We start from the raw sequence: 24,859 nt of genomic DNA, 5'->3' as shown, positions 1-24,859 counted from the left end.
TAACTCCTATTGTTATTCTAGATAACTCCTAGCATAACAAACTTTATCCCTTCTATATTTTAGTAACTTATAACTCAAGTTACATTCAAGTTTATCTCAAGACTATTTCCATTCACGGGAGTCCAATATCGATCATCATCTAAAACATTTGTGCAATCATAGAAGAACATACCGATGTTGTTGATTGATAGATTGTTCATGGATACTGTGAATTCGTCATTTCTATAGAAGAGATTGGCGAACCCGATTTCCTATGCATTCTACCTATCGCAAGAAGCTGTCAAAGTTCCAATTAAACCTTCAATGTTTCAGTAAGGAAATTTTATGAGACTAAAGAGGAACAATAATTGATTTTATTTTAATTAATTTCAATAATTATTAATGATAAAATTAATGGAATACATAGTTTCTAGGATAACTTTGTACTGTATAATTTGTCTATGTTTTTGTTTACATTTTTCGAAATAGGTAATTTTCAATAATCATTACTATTTTTTCTTCAATTATTTTTTATTCTTTTTTCACCTCAAAAATATTATTTTAGTGAATAATTATTCAATTCATATTAAGAGGTAACAATAGAGTAGTATTTAAGAAAATGAAAATCAAGTTTCTTTGTCAATTGGAATTTAAGAAAGACTCTATTGAAAAAAACTTGATTATCATTTTCTTAAATACTACTCTATTGTTAAATACTACTCTAAAAAAGGAGGCAGTACGCAATAGAGTTTTACGAATCCAATTGACCCACATTGAATCCTTAGGCGAGACTAATCTCCAAAAAAGCTTCAAGACTCCAACCGTATTAAAGTCGGATAACAATCTTATCCCTAAACCACCCTTTTGTTTTGGTTACAAATATCTTTCCAAGCAATTTTTGTTTTTCTTGTGTTTAACTCAGGGCCTGGCTACAAATTTTTTTTTTAAAAAAATAAATTTTCAACACTTATCATAACAATAAGGATTCTATCTCTTAGCGATCATTTAATAGTGCCGAAATTAGCTTGGCTTTCATATTTAACTCGTTAATGCCTTTGTGCAATTTAGTTTTTTTTTTCTTTTCTTTTAATCATAAATAATTAAATATCAAAGATAGTAAGGCGTTTGTACTTCTTCACACCGATTTATATAAAACAATATATTTATATTTATATGAGAGAGTATATAAGGGAGATGTGTGAAAACGGGGAACGGATTACTCCTTTTTAAGACTACTTTAAGGATAAATTGTAATTTAAATATAACAAAGTTTCGCCTAAGTGCGAATGTGGAAATAATTAATTTAGCCGCCAAAGTCAATCAACCGTTGAAACAAAAAAAGCTCAAGACGAATTTAGTAGTAGTCACCGTAAAGATATAAAATTATTCCAAATAAAAACATGACATCATAACTCATATTTATAACGTCACGTAATCATTCTCTTTTGTGTGTCTCTCTCTATATATACTCTCACAATCTTCCTTACCATAAATCACTTCACTCTACAAAACACACTTTGGTTGGCTTATCAACTATTTTTGTTTCAACTCCTTCCTCAATTTAAAACTCAACTAATTGACTCAAGAAAATCAAATCATCAGATAAGTCCCCAAAATATTTTGAGAATCATGCTAAAGATGGAGATTACCGGTGGGGTTGCTACACCTACTGCTTCCGTCGTCGCCGTCGCCACCGTGGCAGAAACCAAAACTCCTGTTACCTCTCCTTCTCCTACCTCTTCACCTCCACCGCCACCTTCCCCGCAGCAGCCAACGCCACCGCCGGTGGTACTAAGTCCTTGTGCGGCTTGCAAGATTTTGCGGCGGCGGTGCGCCGAGAAATGTGTTTTGGCGCCGTATTTTCCTCCAACGGATCCGGCGAAGTTCACTATCGCTCACCGTGTCTTCGGAGCTAGCAACATTATTAAGTTCTTGCAGGTACTTTTTCTTCTTCTTTCTTTACTTGTTACACGTGTGTATTTCATGTATATGACATTACCCACGTGTGTACATGAGTAGATATTTCGCATTTGCTTATCAAAATTATAACGAGGACAATTAACACAAACATGGCTTACACTATTAATAAAACAATTTCTACAACAGAAAATATGTTGTCAAGTTTTGCAGTAATTAATACCATGGATTTATAAGGATATCTAATTAAAAAAAAAAAAGAGAATGATGTTTTTGTTCTTTGTATAAAAATAATATATATTTTGGAATTTCTAAATGGAAAACATAAAATCTGGTTTGCAAAATGTGAAAAGGAAGTTAAAGTGGTTAAAAGTCTAGTTGTTGAACAATAATGGGTTCATAAGTCATGTGACCGGAACTAGGCCCTACAATTGTAATGAAAGGTCAATAACAACCTTTCCTCAAAGCTACATGCAACCTTATTATACATGTTCAACATAAAAATATACATCTCTAACCCCTGTTCTAAAAATCCCCGCCTAGCCCCGATTACTCCCCGCTTAATCGCTAGGCCCATCATCTCCGCCTCGATTAATGACTAATCCCCTAAAAAATCAGTAACCCGATTATTCTCCGTCTAATCCGATTATTTCCCGCCTAATCCGATTATTCCCCGCCTAATCTTACATACCCCGATTATTTTTTAGATTGCAAGTATAAAAAAACATTTTATTTTTGTTATTCAATCATTTGAATTGGGAGTTTGTGATGTTTTACATAACTTGTGTTCAAATTTTAATAAAAATCATAAAAATTTGTTTTTACTGTAATTTTGAAAACAATATTGAATTAATATATTTTAAAAATATTAAAATAACCCTAAAATTAATCCCCGATTAATCCCCGATTTTAATCCGATTTTCCGATTAATCGCTAGGCCCATGCCGAACGCCCGACTAGCGTCTAGCGATTTTTCAAACAAGGTCTCTAACCATTTAAGAAATAAAATAAAAAGTTATGTTAAAAAAGAAAAAGGTCTATTCCATCAATTCCTTTTCATTCATAATTTGAAAAAGTCATGTAAGTTTTCTTCATGGGTCAAACATCAAAAAACAAATCCACAATGTCAAATAAAAAATTCAATCATTTCAAAAAATCAAATCCACATTCCACAATATGTCCAAGACTTTTATATCCTCTTCTAGAAAATCATGTTTTAGTGAAAGATGACATTTATGTGTTAACTTTTTTCTATAATCAGGAACTCCCGGAATCGCAAAGAACTGATGCTGTTAATAGCATGGTCTATGAAGCCGGAGCTAGGATGAGAGATCCGGTTTACGGATGTGCGGGTGCAATTTACCATTTGCAGAGACAAGTGAGCGAGCTTCAAGCACAACTTGCGAAAACTCAAGTAGAGTTAGTAGGCATGCAACTCCAAAGATCAAGTCTACTAGAATTGATATATAATATGGAGCAAACAAAGTTGTCAGCACAAGAGCAAGGACAACAGAAGATGTCCTTCGAGAGTTCGTTTGAAAGCGGCGATGAGTTCATTAGTAGCCCCGACGAAGAGAGCAATGATTTGGGATTCCTTGAGGACAACAACAACAATAATTCATCAATGTCGTGGTGGGATCCTCTTTGGACATGATCATAACTTATGGTATTATTAGCTCGCTTTAAAGTGCTTTAGTGGTTACTTCCATATGCATATTAAAGACCTAGAATATGATATATGCGGAGTTTTTTTTTTTTTTTTTTAATTTCTCTAAGTCAACCAATTATGTATAAGCACGTAACGAAACTGCTACAAACTTGTCAAACATGTTACGTGTTAGTATTATGTAGTCATATAGATAAAAGAGCGAGGTTGTATTGAGATTCTAAGAATCTTCTCCTATCGCTAATGAGAAGGAGATAATTGAGATTACATTTTAAATTTAATGTCTAGACCGTTTTGTATATTTGTTGTTTGTTTAATAATCTTTCTGATGCTCACCGGAAGCCAATAATGTATTTTTATTCACGTGTATGTGTTTTTTTTTTAATAACCGGGATAGATTTCAAGGCAAAATTCAGATTAATCCATAAAATTTATATAAAATGTGAAATAAAATAAATTATCTATTCAAAACTATATACAATGGATAAGAAACTAACTACATCGATTTTTGTACGTGGAACAATTCGATCCTTAACATTGATCCAAAAGACGAGTTTTAAACACATTCGAACAAAGTTAGTGGACACAGCTCTTGGTTAAATCTGACGCGTGTTTTGTCATCCTCTAGTGTATATTTTGTCAACAATATAAATTAAAATTTCCAAGTTCTTGAAACCATAACAATGTGAAGACGAATTAACTCCATTTCGCTAAGGACACGACCAAGACATGACACGTCCTTGTAGACAGTAGTGACTGCTAAAGATTTACGCGTTTTGCTTCATGTGACCACATGTATACAAATGTGTGTATGATCTACGTATACGCACTCATGTATGTGTGGTGTGGATATCAAAATTGTCAATAAGGTTACTGATGGAATTAACTAACAACCTCGATGTTAAAAAAGAAAATCTAACAACTTTAATGATGGTGTTTTCAAGGGTAAAAATTATTTGGAAATATTGACCTTAATCATTGTGTTCCTATTGAAGTTATATTGTCTCCCAAAATTCTTTAGATGATATTTGAGACAATTAGATATGGTTATACATAGCGATGTGATTCTCGAAACTTTTAATAGAATACATTTCCCTAACCTATAAAAGACAAAATATATCTAGAAATTAACAATTTTTCTAGTAGAATAATTAACATAGAACAAAAAATATGTGTTTACCGACATATGTCACAATATGACCATGTTGACTCGATACTATTTATATGAATGGTCTAATTAACATTCCACAAAAGAACAAAATCAATAGTGGTCCAAATACTATATTTATACAATTTTACCGACATCATGTGCATCCCACGTGACTGTCATTACAAGCAAAGGAATATTATCTGCATCGTTAGTTCGTTAGTTGTCGATCGGCACGAAGTCGAGATGACTAATTTTTTTTTTAGATAATTGGATCAGGCACCATGGATATGAGAATTTTTGGTAAATTAGTGCAGAGTTCAAAACAATATATTCTTTCTGTTCCAAAAAGGTGATTTTTTTTTAGAAATTTCGTATTTATTAAGAAATAATGTATAATGACAATTTTAATTTTTTAGCCTCTTTTTTTGTTATTTTTTAACCTTTTAATACATTTAAAAAGTATATTATTTATTATTATTTAATAAAGGTATATTAGGTAAATTGTTTTATATTTTATATTATAAATACAAAACTTCTATCTATATAGGAGAAATTTTTTTTCTAAGAAATCTATTTTCTTGAGTAATATTTAATTCATTTTTTTTGTCCAAACTACCCCTTCACGTTTTCTTATTTCGAATCAGTATCGTTGTAATAAATGAGACAAGTCTAACTAGATAAACAAATTTTTGGATGTTAATTTACCTCATATATTCATCATTTTTCCAAGTCTCATCATCTTTTTCTAACACTATTGTTCAATTTTTCTCCATTATAATTTAACTGGTTTGTCGGGTATACTATTCACTTCATGCGTCGTGTATACCATTCACTTTTTTTGTGTCGGAGAATTCGTCGTATAGATTATTCATTCTATCGCGCTGGAAAATTCATATATTTTTTATTTATCTAAATTTCTGATATTTCTCCAAAGGTTCCACATTTTGTTAGATATGCATTTTTGCTTTATTGATCTATGTGTGGATGTCCGAAAATTCTTTGCGTAGATGTCTGAAATTTTTTTGCGTGGATGTCTAAAATTTTTTGTAGATCTATTTATAAATATTTACAAAAATATTAATAATTTTTTATATCTGTGGTTACATTTATATTAATATTAATAACATTCTACATACGTGTTTATATGTATATAAATATTAATAACACTTTATATATGTTTTTGTTTTCTTTTTAGTAGTTTTACGTTTTTGTAATTAATAAAATGACTTATTTATTATGTCAGCCACAACTAGAAGCATTTAATACATGACAGATTGTTCTTTCGGATGCGTAAGAGATATAAACAAAATCTACCATGCACATACCCATTTGAAGCTCCGGTAATTTTCGTTAACGAAACTCGAAACCCACACATATAATTTATTTTCTGTTTGTCTCTGACAAATCTTACTAATATCTCTTAGCTAATTTGATATCTCATTTTTGTCTCTGCGCTAATTCACTTTTTTTTTTTTTCGGTTAACCCAAATGATTAATTACCAATATGACCCAAGCGATGGTTGGTTCGAGTCGCCTGGGATGGAAATGGTGTGTGCAGTTTTCTCATCAAACACATCATCTACTAGTCGATTGGAAGAAATTAGAACGTACGACCGAATTTCCTAGAGAATATTTCGAACTAAATTTTATTTTAAAGTGTATACCAATTAAAGTGTACAAGATTAAATTTGACAAAAGTATCACAATAACATCGTATAACGGAAATTCACAGTAAACAATGACTTTGACCAACGAAATTTAAATCAGTTTTTTAGTTATTATTGTATACTTATTTATTACTTTTCATGATTATAATTAATATGCAAATGGTGGCATGACAAATGAAAAATCAGGTTGTATATTTGTAACGTTGACCCAATATACAAACTAAAAGAAACGATTTGTTGTCAAACCTAAAAGAATTTAAAACACATCACAATTTGTTAAGAAACAAAATGTTGTTAGCCTCCTAGGTTTGAGAAAAATTATTTACGTAAGTAAGTCTGTCAGAAATGTCATTAAATATTTACTTGGGACGTAACTGAAAATGCAAAATTTTCTAGTCGGGTAAAACTCGAGTGATATCGGTAACCTTTATTAACAACATTATATATTATTTAAATTAAGTTTGAATGAAATTAGGGTATATAATTGTAATGATTACACAAATTGGCTTTACTTTTTTCTAGTCCCTCTGTTATCATAAGCAGCCGAAAGGAAAAAACAAAGTACCAACCTTCAGTCCTTACTAACTTCATAATTGAATCAGTTAGAGAGCCTCTTCATCAATCGGGTTTTCTAAATTATTATTCTAAAATTTTCCTAACTTCCCAACTCATATGCTCATTTCTATCTTTAATCTTGGAAGTAAAATTAAAAAAATCATAATATAATTTTACATAGTTAACTCAAGTATATGCACAACATCATGTCACATTTGGCCCCAACAATGCTAACTAAGTCAGTTATTTGTTCTCACTTACATAATAGTAAAAATTATTTCAAAATCTATCACTCGTTCTGAATTCAATGCTGCTCAAATATGCTTATATATCGGCATTTTGGTGCACTACTGTTTTTCCAAATATCAAGGTATCACATTATATACTAGTCATTGATGTTCCATGCTCTATGATTATGCGTAAATAAAATCGTAATGAAACTCTGTTATGTCATGATATGATCCAAAACTCTTCAATTCTTGAACTTCAATCTTTATGATTTCCTTAGTTTCTTGATTTCTTGCCTTGATTAGTAGTTATTGTTTAATGATTCGTGGTGGATTACTGATAAACTTATACAAAGAAAACATGTGGAACCAAGTAAGTTGTATGGTGAATACGACGCGCCAACAAGACTAAACACAATTTCTTTTATAAAAAGCCTTTACAACTTTATTAGATTTGGTTCTTACTCTAATTAAACTCGTATCACGACAAAGTCCAAAGTCTACTGTCCTTCTTAATATAACTAAATCCATATTATAAATAAATATTACTTTTCTACAAGTGTTCGCAGCCAAGTTATGGTGCACGTATGGAATGGCCACGAGCACACGGTTTGCGTAATTTGTCAAACATTTAGATATATACGAAAAAACATTTTCTTAAAAGTATTCATCGTTTTTCATTTCTTTTAGCTTTTTTTCAGTCTTCAAAATAGTGAATGCAAGTGCAAACTGATAAGCGTGTGAAGGGGACAGTGCCAAACTTGAATAAAATGGCGCAGCCTTTTAAGTTTTTGCATGATTCTCTTTTCTCATTGCATCCAAACCGCATGGTTTCTATTGATATTCTGACATTTAATTTATTCTTCTTAAGGATAAAGTGAAATAGCTTATAAACATATATATATATATATATATATATATATATATATATATATATATATATACTTTGGACAGAAAACATCAAAATACAATTCATTTTGACTAAAGAAAAACTACATATTTACGGCCAAATTTTGCGACATAATAAATATGTTTTATTCTTGTATAAAGAGAATGAACTTAGTGAGAAATGAAAAATAAAAACAGAGAGTGAACTTAAGTAGTTTTGCAGTATATTATTTTTGGTTTTATAACAAAAAAGGACATTATATGATATAAATTATTAAGCCATTAGACAATCACAAAAGGATTTCCGTGAATATGCATGAATTTTTAAAAAATGTGAACAAATGATTTTTTTTTTTTGGGTCAGCAGTGAGACCAAATGATTATTGGAATGAAACATGAGTTCATTGTATGTGGAAAGTAATTTCCTTATACGCGATGTAGACCTTTAAATGTATCATTCTGCTTTAATCAGATTTTTATTTTGTCAGTGTCCTTATGATCAACGAGTTTGAAACAAACTCTCTTTTCTAAATGCATTTTAAAGGGTACTCAACGAACAAAAAAAGATTAGATAGTGATATTCAAGAAAACAACAATAACGATATTGTTTGGCCGATTTTATCTTTTATATTTTTCATGGTATGGCGAAAACACGTAAGTCTATTGGTTTGTTTTAATGTTGATTATGTCACCATCCGAAATAAGACTCGCATAATACATATTGTTGGAAAAATATATCTCGGATGGATGGTATTGTTTAATATAGACATCTAATTTATTAAATGAAAAGTAGTATTTATAATTTTTCCAAAAATTTATTTAGAGCGGTATATGCTAAATTAAATGAAAAATAAAAAATAAAATATTAAAGACAAATAACTAGTTACAAAAAAACTATGCGTAGTATATATTAATTATTGGGATTAAAAAAAAACTATTACGGGAGATGGGTGATATTTTGTTAACATGTTAATTTTTTGTAACTTATTGACGATTTATATAGACATCTAAATTGTTAAATGAACATTTATTTTGATTTAGATTTAAGATTTAAGAAGATTTTAGATTTATTTTTATACGAGCATTATATTGTAAACTAAACATCCAAATAAAAATATTACAGATAAATAACGTGTTACAGGTATTGCGATTTATTAATAAATTTGCAGATTAATGGAGGCAAGTGTGCAAGAGATCTCCAGCGATGTACAATTATAGCCGTTCGCCAGGATTCTATGCAGAAAAGGAAGTATCGCCAGGTCGTGGATCATTGAAGGTATTCATCAAGATTACAAAGAAAGGAAGTGTAGTCTGTCGTGGATCTAGTAAGGATCGGAAGGAATTGTCAGTTGTAGAATCGTCTATGTAACAGTTCTCATAATTTACAATTAATAATAAATCTAGACGACAAAAAAAAAAAAAAGATAAATAACGTGTTGTTTTCTAAAAACTCATGCTTTCCATAGCAATTTACATTAAAACAAAAAGTCGGAAATAATCCATTGCTTGATAGCAATAATTCACATCAATTATATTTTCTTAATTCCATATGTTTTTTATTACTTAGTTACCTAATTCATTCCACTTAGGCACGTCCTTCATAAGATTAGTTAACCATCGAAATCTATGTCTATGTATGTTTTTTTTTTTAATAATGTAAAGGAGTTAATGATATGTATGTTTGCTTGTTTGAATATCAAATTTAGGATACTTCTGCTTCAAATTCCGTTGACAAAAACAATTCAAAAATCTATTTTCTTCCTTTTTTTACTTAAAAAAGTTTTTGAAATCTTCGACACATAATGTTTTTGAACAGGTGACCAAAACAAGTTAATTAGCCCCATTTTCCATCGGTGTGACTTCCGACTTTCTCCTAAAAGTAACAGAAGCTTCAAATTTTATATTGACAACATTAAAATTCAAAACTCCTTTTTACAAACTAATAATTATAATTCCGGGCACAAATGGATAACTTTTAATTTTCTTGGAGACTGAGGCTTGTTATACATCTGAGAAACAACGCGGTTTCATTTCTTTTAGAATATTCATAATCAATTATCTAATTCTTTTATTAATTAATATCCATTCTTTTGAGTGCTTTTTTTGTCTGTAGGTTGAGAATAACTGTGGATTGATGATACTCCACCGTACAAAAAGTTGATTTGACGATTAGTTTAACTTTTATTTTATTTTCTTTTCTATCTCATTTTTAATCCCTTTTAGTTTCATCATTTTGACTATATATTATTGTATAATACATGCTTATTTTCCCCAAAAAAAGAACCCCCAACAAATGTTATTGTTTTTGAATGAAACTAACATGATCCACAGTCAGAGAGCTTTTACCAACTTAAGGGACAGAGACCACGCAAGTTTTCTTGTAACCATGTGGGCTTTCGAAAGTGTGAACAGTGACAAATGTTCCAAAGTGATTTTTGCAATAAGAATGTTTCTCTGGTCATGTGTGTTTTGAGACCCAAAGCATGGCATTCATTTAAGTTCGAATCTCAGGAGTTGCTGATATGTTTACAACTTTTTTTGGAATAGAGTTTAAAATTAGAAAATCCCAAAACTAACAGAGGAGTTCATCTCATCGCTCATAAAGTTACTAGCGAGTGTCGTCTTTAATCTTATATAACAGCAAATCATCCGACTAGGCTACATGCTACAAGGGGTTTTTAAAAATGAGAGAGCCTCGTCCTCTGTTTAGCTTCTCTATTGTGGGTTTCTTTTCTTGGTATTGTTGTGGAGTCAGCAACATTCTTTTGGAAATGCCATGTTTTCATAAATGGTGTTGTGTAGTGGGTAGTATCTCCTAAGTCTTTTGCCTCTATTAGATAAATCTTTTCTGTCTACTTAGGAATTGTATTACAAAATCCAGTTGACCAAAAAAAAAAAAATGAAACTAACCTTTAATTATTTTCATCAAAACCTACGTATGAATTCCGAATCTAGCTAATTTATCTTTAATGGTATACCTCAACAGTTAGTTCTTTTGTCAAAAGTAAAAATTTCGAGGTTGCAAGTTGCTCATGTAATGCCAATCGAACTCTTATAAAGTCATGTGACATTAGTAATAAAAGGCTTTTGGTTAATATTATCAATAAGATGTTATAAAGTACAAATTAAGTCCAATCCAAACCAATTTATTTACAAGAGTACCATACTAATGGGTTAATTTGTCAATTTAGTTAGGTGATAATATGTTAATGAATGACTATTTCACCCATCATTTCTTTTTTATTTTTTTAAATTGAAACAAATCCCTTTAACAATAACCACCACCATGATCAACTTCTCATCATCATACAATCATTATTGTCGTCATCATCATCATCATACCATGATCAAAATACTATCAACCATCATCATCAATAGCAACAATACGTGAATTTCCGGCTTATATATATAAATGTGCGTGTGCTTAGTGTTGCATTTTTTTATAAGGACAAAAAATTAAGTATGGCATAGTGTTGTGTATTTAGCGATCTTGAGTCTTTACTTCTTTTTTTTTTTTTTTCAAATCTAAGCTTTTTTAGGAGTTTTTAGAGTATGTCAACTCTTTTGTGTCACTTCACATATTGTTAATGAAACATGCGAAAATTTAGATCAAAAATGCATGAAGACGAGAAAAAAGAATGAAGATCCTCCATTTAGTAGAGCATTGTTGTTCAACAACAGTACCAGTCTAGCAAATACCTAATCAATGATGATTTCATACACATACTCTCAAAATCGTTTCATGATATTGACCTGCGTCCACTCTACCATGACTGGTACTATAGGAGCCTACCAGTGTCACAGTCAGGGCCGGTTATATGCATGTGCAACTGGTGCATTTGCACTGGGTCCAACAAATTTAAGGTCCAAATTCATAGTTTTTCTATTATTTAACTATTTAATTATGCTGAAATTTTATAAAATATATATATGTAAAGGTCCCAAAATTCTATTTTAAAAGGTAATATTGAGGCCCAAAATTAATAAACAAAAATAACAGGTCCAAATAGCTATAAAATACAAAATAGTTTATGAAATATAACTTTTTATTCTTTATCTAATTTTTTTATTAAAGATAGGATTTTTTTTTGTATGGAATCGGGTCTTGCCGATGAGGGAGCCGGACCTGGTCACAGTGTGTACCTCTTGGAACTAAACCAATATTAGGTTAAACCATATAGTACCAGATAAGCTAGTGTACGGTCATACACATTCCTATCCCACATTATACGAGTCAAGTATACCAGTCTACCTCTTATTTTTAGTTTATTAAAGTAATTATGGCTTTTAACACGTTGACATTTGCTTTCTTCTGATATGTGTGAGTAGATTCCAAATTATATTTTCAGGTTTTCTAACGATTTCTTGAATTGATAAGATTATATAGTGATTTGAGGATTATTTAAATGGTTCTTAATCAAGGGTTGTTCTTAATGCTAAATTAGATGAGCATCTAGATCTAGATATTGAATTTAGCGCACCAATAGTTGTAAAATATGCATGAAGAATGATACTCTCCAAACTAAACCAATCAAAGTTGATGTTAGAATGAATTGTCAACAATTACACAATAAAGTAATGCTTGCTAAATTTCTAGATTTTAAACAAAATTTTAGTAATTATGGATTTTAAACTAAAAAAGTTTTGAAAGAAGGTTAGGCTAAGTTTGTGATTTGAGTTACAAAACTGTTTTTGTTTTTAATGAATGTAAAACAGTTTATTGGTTGAACATAATTTTACAATAAATGCATCATAGAGAGCTGAAGTTTTTGAGAGATTTGTTTCCTATTAATTGCGTCACTAATAATTTGTGTGTTTCTGTTTTTTTTTTTAAAAATCTTTCTGAATTCTTGTTTAATTGTTCATTTTATGCTTACACTCTTTATTTATTCTTAGTTGATTTCATTAGTGATTGCTAATCAAAACATCAAAAGAACGTTTCATATTAATTTGATCTTACGCTTGAAAACAAAATGTAACATTTGGTCCTTGCAGAGTTGCAGTTCGACCTCATGACACAATTATCGTGAACTTACATGTTAGTCGATCTTCATTAAAAGCTAATCATATCATCTAGTTGCCTGTCCCCTTAGAGGTACCTCTAGACCTCTAAGGATAAGGATGGTTACATGGTCTAATTAGCGCTATCATGAGCTGGGTGGTCGTTTGAGGTAAATGTGTTTGACTTCTTTAGACCACTTAAAATCTCATTAGCTAGTATTTCTCGTACCCAAAAACGTGACCAAGCTACATAGTATTCGGGTTACACGAGTAGAAGATGTTTATTTTTACCCATCAAGTTGTTTGGAACTTTGAAAGGATTGAAAGATGTTTGGACCGAAACAATTATTTGATCATATCGGGAAGAAAAACCTTTTTTCCGATTTAATCTCATTTTTGCTCCACTATCTTTCCGGAACATCTATACTCCCTTTGAACTGAAGATCAACATAGAAGCCAGAGACGATGAAGATATTGTAAAGCTTGAAAACGTTTTAGAAGGGTGAACTGGCCAAAATTGGAAAATAACAAAATGGTGGTGGCTCGCAGATGATGATTTTGGTGGAGTTTAGAAAGAAGCTGGAGATAACTGAAGGTAGATATAGATCAACTCTTAGAAACTATGAGAATAATATTTTTCATGCGAAATGCATCCACACATTAACACCTAAGTGTCTATGTGTCTCTCATGTTCTTTCCTTGTGACACACGACTACAAGGTTTCAAAGACCATTTTACCAAAAAAAAAGAAAAAAAAAAAAAAGGTTTCAAAGACCTACTATGCACTCACAATTCTATCCTATGAAATGTCTAAATTAAATGACATAAATCCAAATTTCACGAACTGTTTCAAGACCGTTACGCTTTCTAATTCTAAACAATATATCATTTTTGTTGGTTTAACAGAACCATCGATTACGAGACTATAATTTTTTTAAAATGTTATAAAAATGTAAAACATTTCCTTGACTCCTTAGAAAACAAATATAAATAAGTACTATGAGTGGTCCTACTTGCATTCCACATTTGTTTTTGCTTGAAAATGGGTAGAAGGCGTTTTAACGTTCTGCCACTTGTACTTTAAATTTGTTCTTGTATCTATCTCATCTACTGATTTTAGCGAGGCTTCAAATTCATGTTTGCACTGCTTTTGTCCAGGCCCGGTTCTAAAGAGATGTTTAAGGTTAGTTTATATATTATATGTCATCATGTTAAGTATTTTTGGTTTGCAATAAATGGATCGAATCAAGGTCGCGTAAGAGATATATGACCCTTGTTAAGCCTATACGCCGCCACATACTTGAATCTAGAGAGAAAAAAGTGTTAAACATTCATAGTTCTCAGTTCTTAATCACTTTATTGTTAAAATATTTCATCAAATAATCATATACGATTAGATCTCCAATCTCAATTAAATAAATATTTTAAAGCGAAAAGAAATAATGAAGGGGGAGGTGGTAGAAAGAAAACGTTTATGTACAAACTCTAATAAAAGAAATCTGCGTGTATAGACACGAAGGCTCCAAACTTTTGCATGTGTCACACGTGTCTTCCTCTTTCTCCCTACTTAACACATATATGCATGCACACCGCACCCTTCTTACAAAGATAGCAAAACATTGTGAATCATCAGAGAGAGTGGGGAAAAATGGAGAAAAACAAGAGAGCTTTCGGGTTTTTGCTTCTGGTGGTGCTTATCAATGGAGTTATGATGACGAGATCAAATGGGTATGAAGGAGAAGAAGAGTGGGGAGGAGGTGGAGGAGGAGGGGAGTGGGGAGGAGGTACTGGAGGAGGAGGAGAGTGGGGAGGAGAGGGAGGAGGAGAGTGGGGAGGAGGAGGAGAAGGAGGAGGTGGAGGAAGAAGAGGATGGTTCATGATGAGAGAGTCGAAGCAAGTGATCAAATCAGAAGGTGGAGAGATGAGAGTTGTGATATCACCAAGAGGAAGGATCATTGAGAAGCCAATGCACATTGGGTTTCTAACAATGGAACCTAAGACCCTCTTTGTCCCTCAGTATCTTGACTCAAGCCTTCTCATCTTTATTCGTCAAGGTCTCTATCTCGCTCTCTCTCTCTCTCTCTCTCTCCACATGTGTCTCTCTCTTTGTTTCAACATGTGTCTCTCTCTCAACATGTGTTTACTTGCAGGTGAAGCAACGCTTGGAGTGATATGCAAAGACGAATTCGGAGAGAGGAAATTGAAAGCAGGAGACATCTACTGGATTCCGGCTGGTTCTGTCTTTTATTTGTTAAACACAGGCCGAGGTCAACGCCTTCACGTCATTTGCAGCATTGATCCAACTCAGAGCCTCGGTTTCGAAACCTTCCAAGTACTTAGTTTAAATATACAGGACTAATCAAAGGTTCATTGATTTATAAAGTTTTGCATTTGGCTAACTTGTTACTTCTGTGTAGCCTTTCTATATAGGTGGAGGACCATCGTCTGTTCTCGCTGGCTTTGAACCCGACACTTTAACTTCAGCATTCAACGTTAGTACTATTTCAACCCACATAGTTCTTTCATCCATGTCGAAAAAGAAAATGTGGTTTTGACACTTTTAAAAACCTTAATTTTTATCCCATATGTTTGTTTTTTCTAAGCAACACTATAACATTATATTTGTATAAATGATTTTGAGTATAATATTCGGCTTCTATAGTATTAATTTCTTAAAATCTTAAGAAAATTATACTTTTTTAAATTCTGTGAGTGCCATTAATTAACGTTGATCAGTTCTATGCTTGTAATATAGGTATCCCGACCAGAGCTTCAACAAATGATGATGAGTCAATTCCGTGGCCCGATTGTACACGTCATGGAAGGGCCACAACCACAACCGACGATATGGACCCAATTCTTGGGGTTGAGAGGGGAAGAGAAACATAAGCAACTCAAGAAACTCTTGGAGATGAAACAAGGATCCCCTCAAGATCAACAATCCACTTCAGGGTGGTCTTGGAGGAATATTGTAAGATCGATTTTGGATCTAACAGAAGAAAAGAATAAAGGGTCAGGATCTTCCGAGTGCGAGGACTCATACAACATCTATGATCAGAAACGCAGTTTCAAAAACGACTATGGATGGAGTATAGCTCTTGACTATGACGATTACGAGCCTCTCAAACACTCGGGAATCGGAGTTTATCTCGTAAATCTCACCGCGGTATGATTCATATCACTTAGTTGATTACTACACTAAAATTAGATTAATAAACAAGTATGTTAGCAACATCTAGCAAATTTTCTATCTATGGGAATCAAAAGGTTGATAAAATATCATTATGTACGCTTTATAGGATTTGTTAGTTCCGAACACATAGATTTGTAATTGGATAACTAGATCGACTAAGAATTAATGTTTTGGTATAATATTAGATTGGTTTAGAAAAAAAGAAAACAATTCTAAACGGTATTTCATCGATTGAATTTTAACAATTATCAGGGATCAATGATGGCTCCACACATGAACCCAACAGCCACAGAATATGGCATCGTTTTAGCTGGCTCTGGAGACATTCAAGTTGTATTTCCTAATGGAACTTCTGCTATGAACACGAGAGTCTCCGTAGGAGATGTCTTCTGGATCCCTCGATACTTCGCTTTTTGCCAGATCGCATCTCGGACCGGACCATTCGAGTTTGTAGGATTTACCACGTCGGCTCACAAGAATCGGCCTCAGTTCCTGGTCGGATCAAACTCACTACTCAAGACTCTGAATCTGACGTCATTGTCCATGGCATTCGGAGTCGATGAAGAGACAATGAGGCGGTTCATTGATGCCCAGAGAGAGGCTGTTATTCTCCCTACCGCATCGGCAGCTCCTCCGCATGTCGGCGAAACGGTGCGCGATCGCCTTGTTTGAGGAATGTGCAAAAGGTTTTCTTTTTGAATGCTATGTATGTAGTTAACTATGAGTATGTATGGATGTATGTTTTTGTTTCTTTGAAACAATATTAATAAAGGTGATCTGAGAAGGTTTATGTTTTTGTCCATTCTTCGAAACGACAACGTTATCTTTGAATATGTTAATTAACTCTTGTTTGGTCGTCTAGAAATATGTTAATTATTTTTGAATTTACAAGAATTTACAAATTTAAAGAAATTAAATAACAGATATCTTACGGGGATATGCTTTTAGTCAAGTGGTTAAGTCCATTTGACTCCGCTTTCCCTACCGGAGTTCGACTCCACTAAGTCGTATTACCCCGTATTACCCCGCGTAGTAGTAATTGGCTATGGATCGGACCTTGTCGATCCAATGATGTCAAAAAAAAAATGACAGATATCCCACATCGACTAGAAAGGAAAAAAAAAAAACAAAGATCCAAAAGAATTCGGGTATAAAAATTGCAACGACCATGTGTAAGAGATTTAAAGGTTTCAAAGTATTGTGCTATGGTTAAGACTAAGAGTTCGGTTGCATTGAGACGTGCATTCGTGACTCATCTGGACCGCACATATGAGGTGGTAGATGATCCTTCAACAGATGCAATCATCTCTTGGAGCCAAAGCGGCAAGAGTTTTATCGTTTGGAATCCGTCGGAGTTTTCCAAAGATCTTCTTCCAAGATGCTTTGGACACCACCATTTCCTGGACGCTTAAAGATTATGTAAGCTGTATCTTTCTATTTGCAAAGATTAGTTAATATTCTCGGATTAAGACTTTGTTTTGACTTTGTTTTGATGTTGTAGGGCATTAGGAAAGTTGACTCTGACCTATGGGAATTTGCAGAAGATGACTTTGTTAAAAGAAACTTGAACTTATTCAGAATATAATTAACCGCGCAGATTCAGATTCAGATGCAGAATCAAGAGTCAGTTCGAGGAAAACAATCTTAAAAAGAAGAATAATGTAGAATCTAAAGCCAGTACGAGCATGACAATCCTCAAGAAGAAAAAGAAAAAGAAGAAAAAATGATAAAGTTCGTTGCAAAGGAAATTTCGGATCAATTCCAAGGTTTACAAATCTGAAGAATATCCTAATCAAATCTAGTAATAACTGTGGATGTCGGATTCACACACTCAAGTATTTTTGTTAAGTGGGAAAGATTATTCTTGAGGGACAAAAAATGAATATATAAAAACTTGTAAATTGATACGAAAATTGCTATATATTTCACTCTCGAGAGGAAGATCCCCTTTACATGGCCATCGGCCTCTATATTTATACACCGATAAACGACATTAAAATGAGTAATTAAACACAATTATTTCTTCTTAAATGTGTCCGTTTTGATTCTCCGGCTTTAATGCTCAACGTTTGAATTTGAGTTGACTCTGATCTTCGTGGGCCTCGCCTCTTTTGGCCCAAGTGTCCGTAAACCGACTTACCCGTGTCTTCTTACACCGAACTCGTGTCACAATGTAATCACTTCGGATTCTCGAAATGGTGACAACCACTTCGACCGTCCCTTCGGCTCACGGGTCCAATGGGCTTCATCCTTTATGGGCCATTATCTTGATCACGTGGCAATCTTTGGTTGGTCTCGTACTTCTGGTGCGGGATCCGACACCAACAATTAGCCCCCCAAGTTCTTCGAAGTGCTATTCCAGTTCGGAGGACTTTAAATGCTCAAGTGGCCAAAGATTGCGCTCGAGAATCTTTCTGATTTCCCGCCGAAAATCCCATCACTCCTTTAATTTTGGCACTATCCATTTTTAACCGAGTGACATCTGTCATCATTATGACCGTATATTGATTAATTACTATTAAAACGGAAAAAACCTTCCCACTTCCCACACGACTTCCGAGGCGGTTTCATCATTAGCTTGAGGTAACTTCTTTTCACCATTACTCTCTTCTTTTACTTTTGTACTTTAATCAAAACCTCTCTCTTCGTTCCTTCACCAAAACCCTTCTTCGCCGGATCTTGAATTTTTCTTTCTTCCCAATGACTTCTGATTCCGATAGACCCGAGTCTCCGTCTTTTGACGAGAGGCGTTCTAGTAACGACGAGTGCACCCGCCCTGGTGACATTGCCGGTCCGCACTATAGGTCCACTTGTACTCTTCAATCCCTCGAGCGATTGAGAGAGCTTTGCCGGATTCCGCCGGAAATTATGGCGGAAGCACAAATAGCTTCCCCCACAGAATCCCCAGAGAACCATCGCGATGGTTACTTCTGTGTGTATGAGATTTATTTCAAGGGTTGCGGGCTTACCTTTCCTCTTCCCGAAGCCCTAATTTTATACCTTGCGGCTCTTGAAATCGCTCTTCCTCAATTAACCCCCAATCTTCTCCGTACAATTCTTGGTATTATAACAATCGCGGCGGAGGCCGGTTATGTTATCGGAGTTGCTGAACTGAATGAGCTTCTGAGCGTGAGAAGTTCATCGAAGAAAACGGGATATTTCTCAGCATATCCTAATGCCAACAGGAACATCATTTCGCATCTTCCAAACAAGGATGAAAATTGGCATCATCCTTGGTTCTTGATTAAGAAAACTCCCGCTTCGATTGGAAATCTTGCAGATTTCCTCCCTTCGAAGTGGTCGGCGAAACCTGGTAGAGATTAGGTCGTCCGTATCTTTCCCGGTTGTTTCTTTATCTTTATTAACTAACATCGTTGTTTCATTTCGCAGCTTTCATCGCTTCCAATCTCCCATCTGAAGAGTTCATCGAATTCTTCAAAATAATTCTTGAAGGGGAAACCCTTTGGAATTCCTTCACTCTCGAACGATTCATAGAGGCTAACCACAGACTCAGGATGAGTCCGCCTGGTCATCTTCACCAAATTCCTCCCCCTCCCTCGACTCAGGGAATGTCATCTCGGGCCCTTGCGGCCAAGCGTAAGTTGCTTTCCAAGCCGATGGCTGAGGCTTGCGAGGAGAAGAAAAAGTTTCTCGCGACTTCTATAGACAAGAAGGACTATAGTAGGACCTTGCTGGTCGATGATGGCAGTACCGAGGGAGCCCGATCTGTTGCTTCCTTCAGACTAACTCCCCGTCACGATCGCCGCGACTCACGTTCTCCTCGGAGGGATCAATCTCCTCGCCGTGATTCACCTCGTCCTCCCCGAGATGATTTTAGTAACGAGCCGATCAAGAACTTGGTTCGCCGGAAGAGAGACAAGTCCTCTCGCAGAGATCCTTCCCCGCAGAGGGAAAAGTCAAGGGCCCGGACTGACCGCTCACCTCGGTCATCCCCTCCTTCTGAACCAATGGGTCCTCCACGACCGGTTGACATGTCCTCCTCTTCCCAGCCGGATAGTGGAATGACTGCCCGGAGCGCGTCTCCGAAAAAGGGGGATTCTGAATCTCGAGATGCTCCCTCGAGGCTGAAGCCTGCTCTTGTCCCTCAAGTTAAATCGCTTTCAGGTTTGGTGATTTACACGTACTTTAAACTTTTTGTCTTTATTAAAATTCCAATTTTTTACAACTCTTCCTTCTCCACAGCTATGGAGAAAGAAGGCAGCGTCTTCCGATGCTTCAAGACCCGGTCGGGCTCGATCTTGCCAGACTTCGACAAATGGCGCCCTGCGATTCGTGAACGTTATTTGCTTCACGCGCATCACTCATCTCGGGTTAGTTCCGTTTTCTTTTATTATTATTTTTTTTATTGTATTGCTATTCTGCGAACTGACTCGTCATCCCGGGTTCATGTATGACGCCAGGCTCATAGCGAATTTAACGATATGATCGAACATTACGAAGGGTTGGTCCTTGGACGGGAGAAGGAGATTGACATGTGGAAAAAGAAACTCTCTGCTCTTGAGGCCGAAGTCAGTTCTTCTGCCGGCTCCAAGCACGAGCTGGAGGACAAAGTCGACAACTTAACATCCGAGCTTGCGCAGGTAAAGGGGGAGCTGCAGGGTCAGTACGACCAGAACTTCAAGCTCCAGGAAGAGTTTTCTGGTATTCAAGGTAGGCTTCAAGAGTCCGAATCAAACGCTGATTCCCTGAACAACCAACTCATCGAGCTCAACGCAAAGTACAAGGCGATTGCCAAATTGCGTGATTCTGAGTTGGCGAGGTCGGCATCAAAAGCCAGAAAAGAGGTCAAGGGACGCGGGATGGAGTTGATCCAAGGGGCCATCCGATTCATGCAGACTGAGAAGGCTAGGTTGGACTTGGAGTCAGACATCAAGGAGCATGAGAGTAACCTGATTCTGCTGGATCAAATCCATGAAGAAAGGACCGAGCTGTCGACTAACCTTTCTGAAAAACGGAGTCGCTTGGCAGCTCTTCCCACTTCGGCCTTCAACCCGCTTGACTTCGAGGCATTCTTTACTGAATCACCTCCAATAAGTGAATCGGGTTTAGACTGGGCAGGTAACGCTTGGCTCCTAAGGCTTACCTTTTCTTACCTTGTACCTCTGATTGACTGGAATTATTATTTCCAGGTTCAAGTGAGACGGAGGGCATTGTCCCGCCCGTAGCTCCTGTGGTATCGGAGGTTACTCCGGAGGTTGGTTGTCCCGCGGAGGGTGGTCAGGGAGCTTCATCTGATCAAGCACCAGTCAAGGAGGTGAATGAAACTCTGGTTGCTGAGCAGGAGCCCGAGGTGGAGATCGCTCCGTAGTGGCTGTGTCCACTTTAAATTGGGGATTGTCCCTTTTTATTTTAAGACTTAATCTCGAATTTATTTTTGCCTAAGGAGGCTTTATTTTCAAGATATTTGCCTGAGGAGGCTTTTAAACCTTTCTAGGTTGTGACCCAAGGGGGTTTGGTTAAAATTATATGCGGGTTTGCAAAGTCCGTTTTTAACCTTTTGTGGCCTTGTGGCAATGCTTTCGACATTTTATAGGCTGATCAGACCTTTCTCTTTAGAATGCGAGAGCTGAGCTCGGCTTAACGCGAGTTCCCCACTTCGGGTTTAGTCAACTCGGTAAACTTGTTAGGCTTGGGCCTTAGAAACTTTTGCAGTTAATGCGACGGTTGCTCTTTCCCTTCTTAAAGAAAACGGCTCGTCTTTTAATGCAATAATTGCCTTTTCTCGATTTTCCAAAAATGGTTTAACCCACTGGGAAACGCTACCATTAATGAATTTATGGTTCCAAGACAAACCCTAAATCATTATAAATAAAGGCTTACCTACCTCTAGGCTTTATTAAACATGACTCTAGAGTCTCACTTGAGAAATATTTTAAGAATGGAAAGCGAAACAGTAGCCCCCGTTGATCCCGGCAGCCCACTCTTCTTGTCCGGCGACGGCTTTGAGCCGGCCGGCGTTCTCTTCCCTCATGCCGTCTTTCACTTTCCTTCAAAGGAGAAAAAAGAGGCTTGCGACTTCATTGACAGGGTAAGTATTTGAAGTTTTTTTTTTTGATTAAAAACTCTTTGTTTCATCTTATTCATTCATCTTTATGCTAGGTTGCCGACAAGCACCGTCGCTTGTGTGAAGAGAGGCAACGGCTGGGCCTCAAAAGGCAGTCACTCGAGGCTCGTATTTCTCGTGTGGAGAGGAAGATCAGGGCTTTGGAAGTGATCCCTTTCAGTGGGAATGGCGGAATTTCGACTCCGTTGCTGAGATCCCGAGGATGCTTCGGATGTACCTCCGTGCTAAGGGGGTTCCGGGTCCTGTGAACGCCCCGGTCTTCCCCGTTCCATCTGATAGTGAGGAAGAAGATTTGGAGGAGGAGGCCAGCAACTGTCGGAGACGCATTCGGGATCGTTCCGAAGTGAACTCCAAGGACAAGGCATCCACTTCGGAAGTTAAACCGGCGATGAAGGAGCCTGTTCCTGAGCCCCTTCCTTAAATGTTCCCTAATTCTGCTCTCTTCTTTTTTTTTATTGTCAAAGACGCGTCTTAATACGTAATCTCCCACGAAGAACGGCCTATTTTTAACTTTAGAATTGTAATACCGGGCTGCTGCCTGTTGGTAATTCTGGATCCGAATTAGAGCTTGATCACGTATTTCATTTATGGTATCCAGTGAATCGTTAAGCATTGCTGAATTTTCTTCCTCATTTAACGGTGCTTCTGTTCGACGAAGTCCGGGCACATTGAGTTCAGCTGGTACTACCGCTTCCATGCCATAAACCAAAGAGAATGGAGTTTCTCCTATAGGTCGCCTAGGGGTTGTACGATAAGCCCACAGGACGGGTTGGAGTTCTTCATACCATCCTCCCTTTAGATGACTTAAGCGTTTCTTGAGATTGCTTAATATCGTCTTGTTCGCGGCTTCGGCTTGTCCGTTCCCTTGCGGATATCGTGGAGTAGAATAACTAACTTTGATTCCCCAGTCCGCACAAAAGGCATCAAACTCGTGTGAAATGAATTGTGGCCCGTTATCAGTGACTATTTCGTATGGAACTCCATGTCGACATATAATGTTTTTCCAAATAAAGGTCTTCACCGCCGAATCCTTGATACCAACATACGCCTCAGCTTCAATCCATTTTGAAAAGTAGTCCGTAAGGACTAAAAGGTACTGTACACCTCGAGTTGATTTGTGCAATGGCCCAATGATGTCCATTGACCATCTCATAAACGGGTATGGGGCGGAAATGGAGGAGAATAATTCTGACGGTTGATGGATCAATGGTGCATGGAGTTGGCAGCGCTTGCATCTTTGGGCGAACTTAACACAATCTGTGATCATAGTGGGCCAAAAATACCCCATTCTTTTAACTTTAAAAGCCATAGCTCTTCCTGATGAATGACTCCCACATAATCCTTCATGCACTTCGCTCATGACGATTTCGACTTCAGGCCCAAAAATGCATAATAGGTAAGGGTCACTGATACCTCGTCTATATAACGCATCCTTCGACAGACAAAATTTCGCGCTAACGACTTTCATTTTCCTGGCCTGCCATTTATTCTTTGGGAGCTCACCTGTCATGATGTATTGCTTTATTGGCTCCCTCCAGTCAGCCCCCCAGTCTTTAGCCGGAATTTGATCAACTTTGTGAAATATCCGCGGCTCTGGTTCGGGATGTTCGTGTGGTTCAAGAATATTTTCCTCGAGTAATGGCTCGGTTTCTAACATCGTTTCTGGAATCATTTCTTCAGCTAAGACAACGGGTTCCTTGTTAGATGTATTTGATCCTTTTGACTTCCTGCGTTTGTTGGGTGGTGGTTCGATCTCTGGTTCGCCACGGTCGCATGCCGCTGCTCGGGACCTTGTAACGACGAGGGTTTCCTTGCTGTCTTGAATGCTTCGCTCCGAGATGCACTCTACTGGAATAACTCTCTTTAACTCAGGATCTGATGTTGACGCCAAAGCGGCAAGTGCATCCGCAGTTGTATTCTCTCCCCGAGGTATGCGGATTAACTCGAATTTCGAGAAATTTTTAGATAGATCCTTCACCACTTCGAGGTAAGCTTCCATTCTTGAATCTTTGGCTTCATAGTCTCCATTAAATTGGTTAACTACTAATTGCGAATCGCAATAAGCCAATATTTCCTTAGCTCCAACTCCTTGTGCTAGTCGAAGTCCGGCAATAAGGGCTTCGTATTCTGCCTCGTTGTTGGAGGCATTGAATAACAATCGGAATGATTGTTCTAGAATTTCTGATGTCGGAGATTCCAACCTAATTCCCACTCCGGATCCTTGCTTTGTTGAAGACCCATCTACGTGTAATTTCCAAGTTTGGTTCTCCGGTTGATCTATCGTTCCAGGTATTGGTAATTCGGTCAGGAAGTCTGCTAAGACCTGAGCCTTCATACTGATCCGGCTTTTAAACTCTATGTCGTACTCGCTTAATTCCACCGCCCATTTCGCCAAACGTCCGGATTGACTCGGACTATGAAGTATTGTTCTGAGTGGTTGGTTAGTTAATACCTCAACCGGATGGGACTGAAAATATGGACGCAGCTTCCGAGCCGAAGTACCACCGCGAGTGCAAGTTTTTCCATCATTG

General features: G+C 36.2%; 2 protein-coding genes across 2 annotated transcripts; both read left to right on the top strand.

Annotated features, from left to right (window-relative positions):
- Positions 1-1,290: 1,290 nt before the first annotated feature.
- On the top strand, positions 1,291-3,902 carry LOC9317054 (LOB domain-containing protein 11). The gene is made up of 2 exons (XM_002880941.2): positions 1,291-1,917; positions 3,158-3,902. The coding sequence occupies exons 1-2, from the start codon at positions 1,609-1,611 to the stop codon at positions 3,548-3,550; spliced, it is 702 nt and encodes a 233-aa protein (XP_002880987.2). The 5' UTR covers positions 1,291-1,608; the 3' UTR covers positions 3,551-3,902.
- A 10,761-nt stretch (positions 3,903-14,663) lies between these two features.
- Positions 14,664-17,017, top strand: LOC9317053 (vicilin-like seed storage protein At2g28490). Its single transcript, XM_021027082.1, has 5 exons — positions 14,664-15,104; positions 15,201-15,382; positions 15,468-15,542; positions 15,806-16,216; positions 16,496-17,017. The coding sequence occupies exons 1-5, from the start codon at positions 14,699-14,701 to the stop codon at positions 16,913-16,915; spliced, it is 1,494 nt and encodes a 497-aa protein (XP_020882741.1). The 5' UTR covers positions 14,664-14,698; the 3' UTR covers positions 16,916-17,017.
- The last annotated feature ends 7,842 nt before the right edge of the window (positions 17,018-24,859 follow it).

Source organism: Arabidopsis lyrata, assembly GCF_000004255.2.
Source record: "Arabidopsis lyrata subsp. lyrata unplaced genomic scaffold ARALYscaffold_4, whole genome shotgun sequence".
Lineage (NCBI taxonomy): Eukaryota > Viridiplantae > Streptophyta > Magnoliopsida > Brassicales > Brassicaceae > Arabidopsis > Arabidopsis lyrata.
This window is presented reverse-complemented; position numbering and strand designations above follow the sequence as displayed.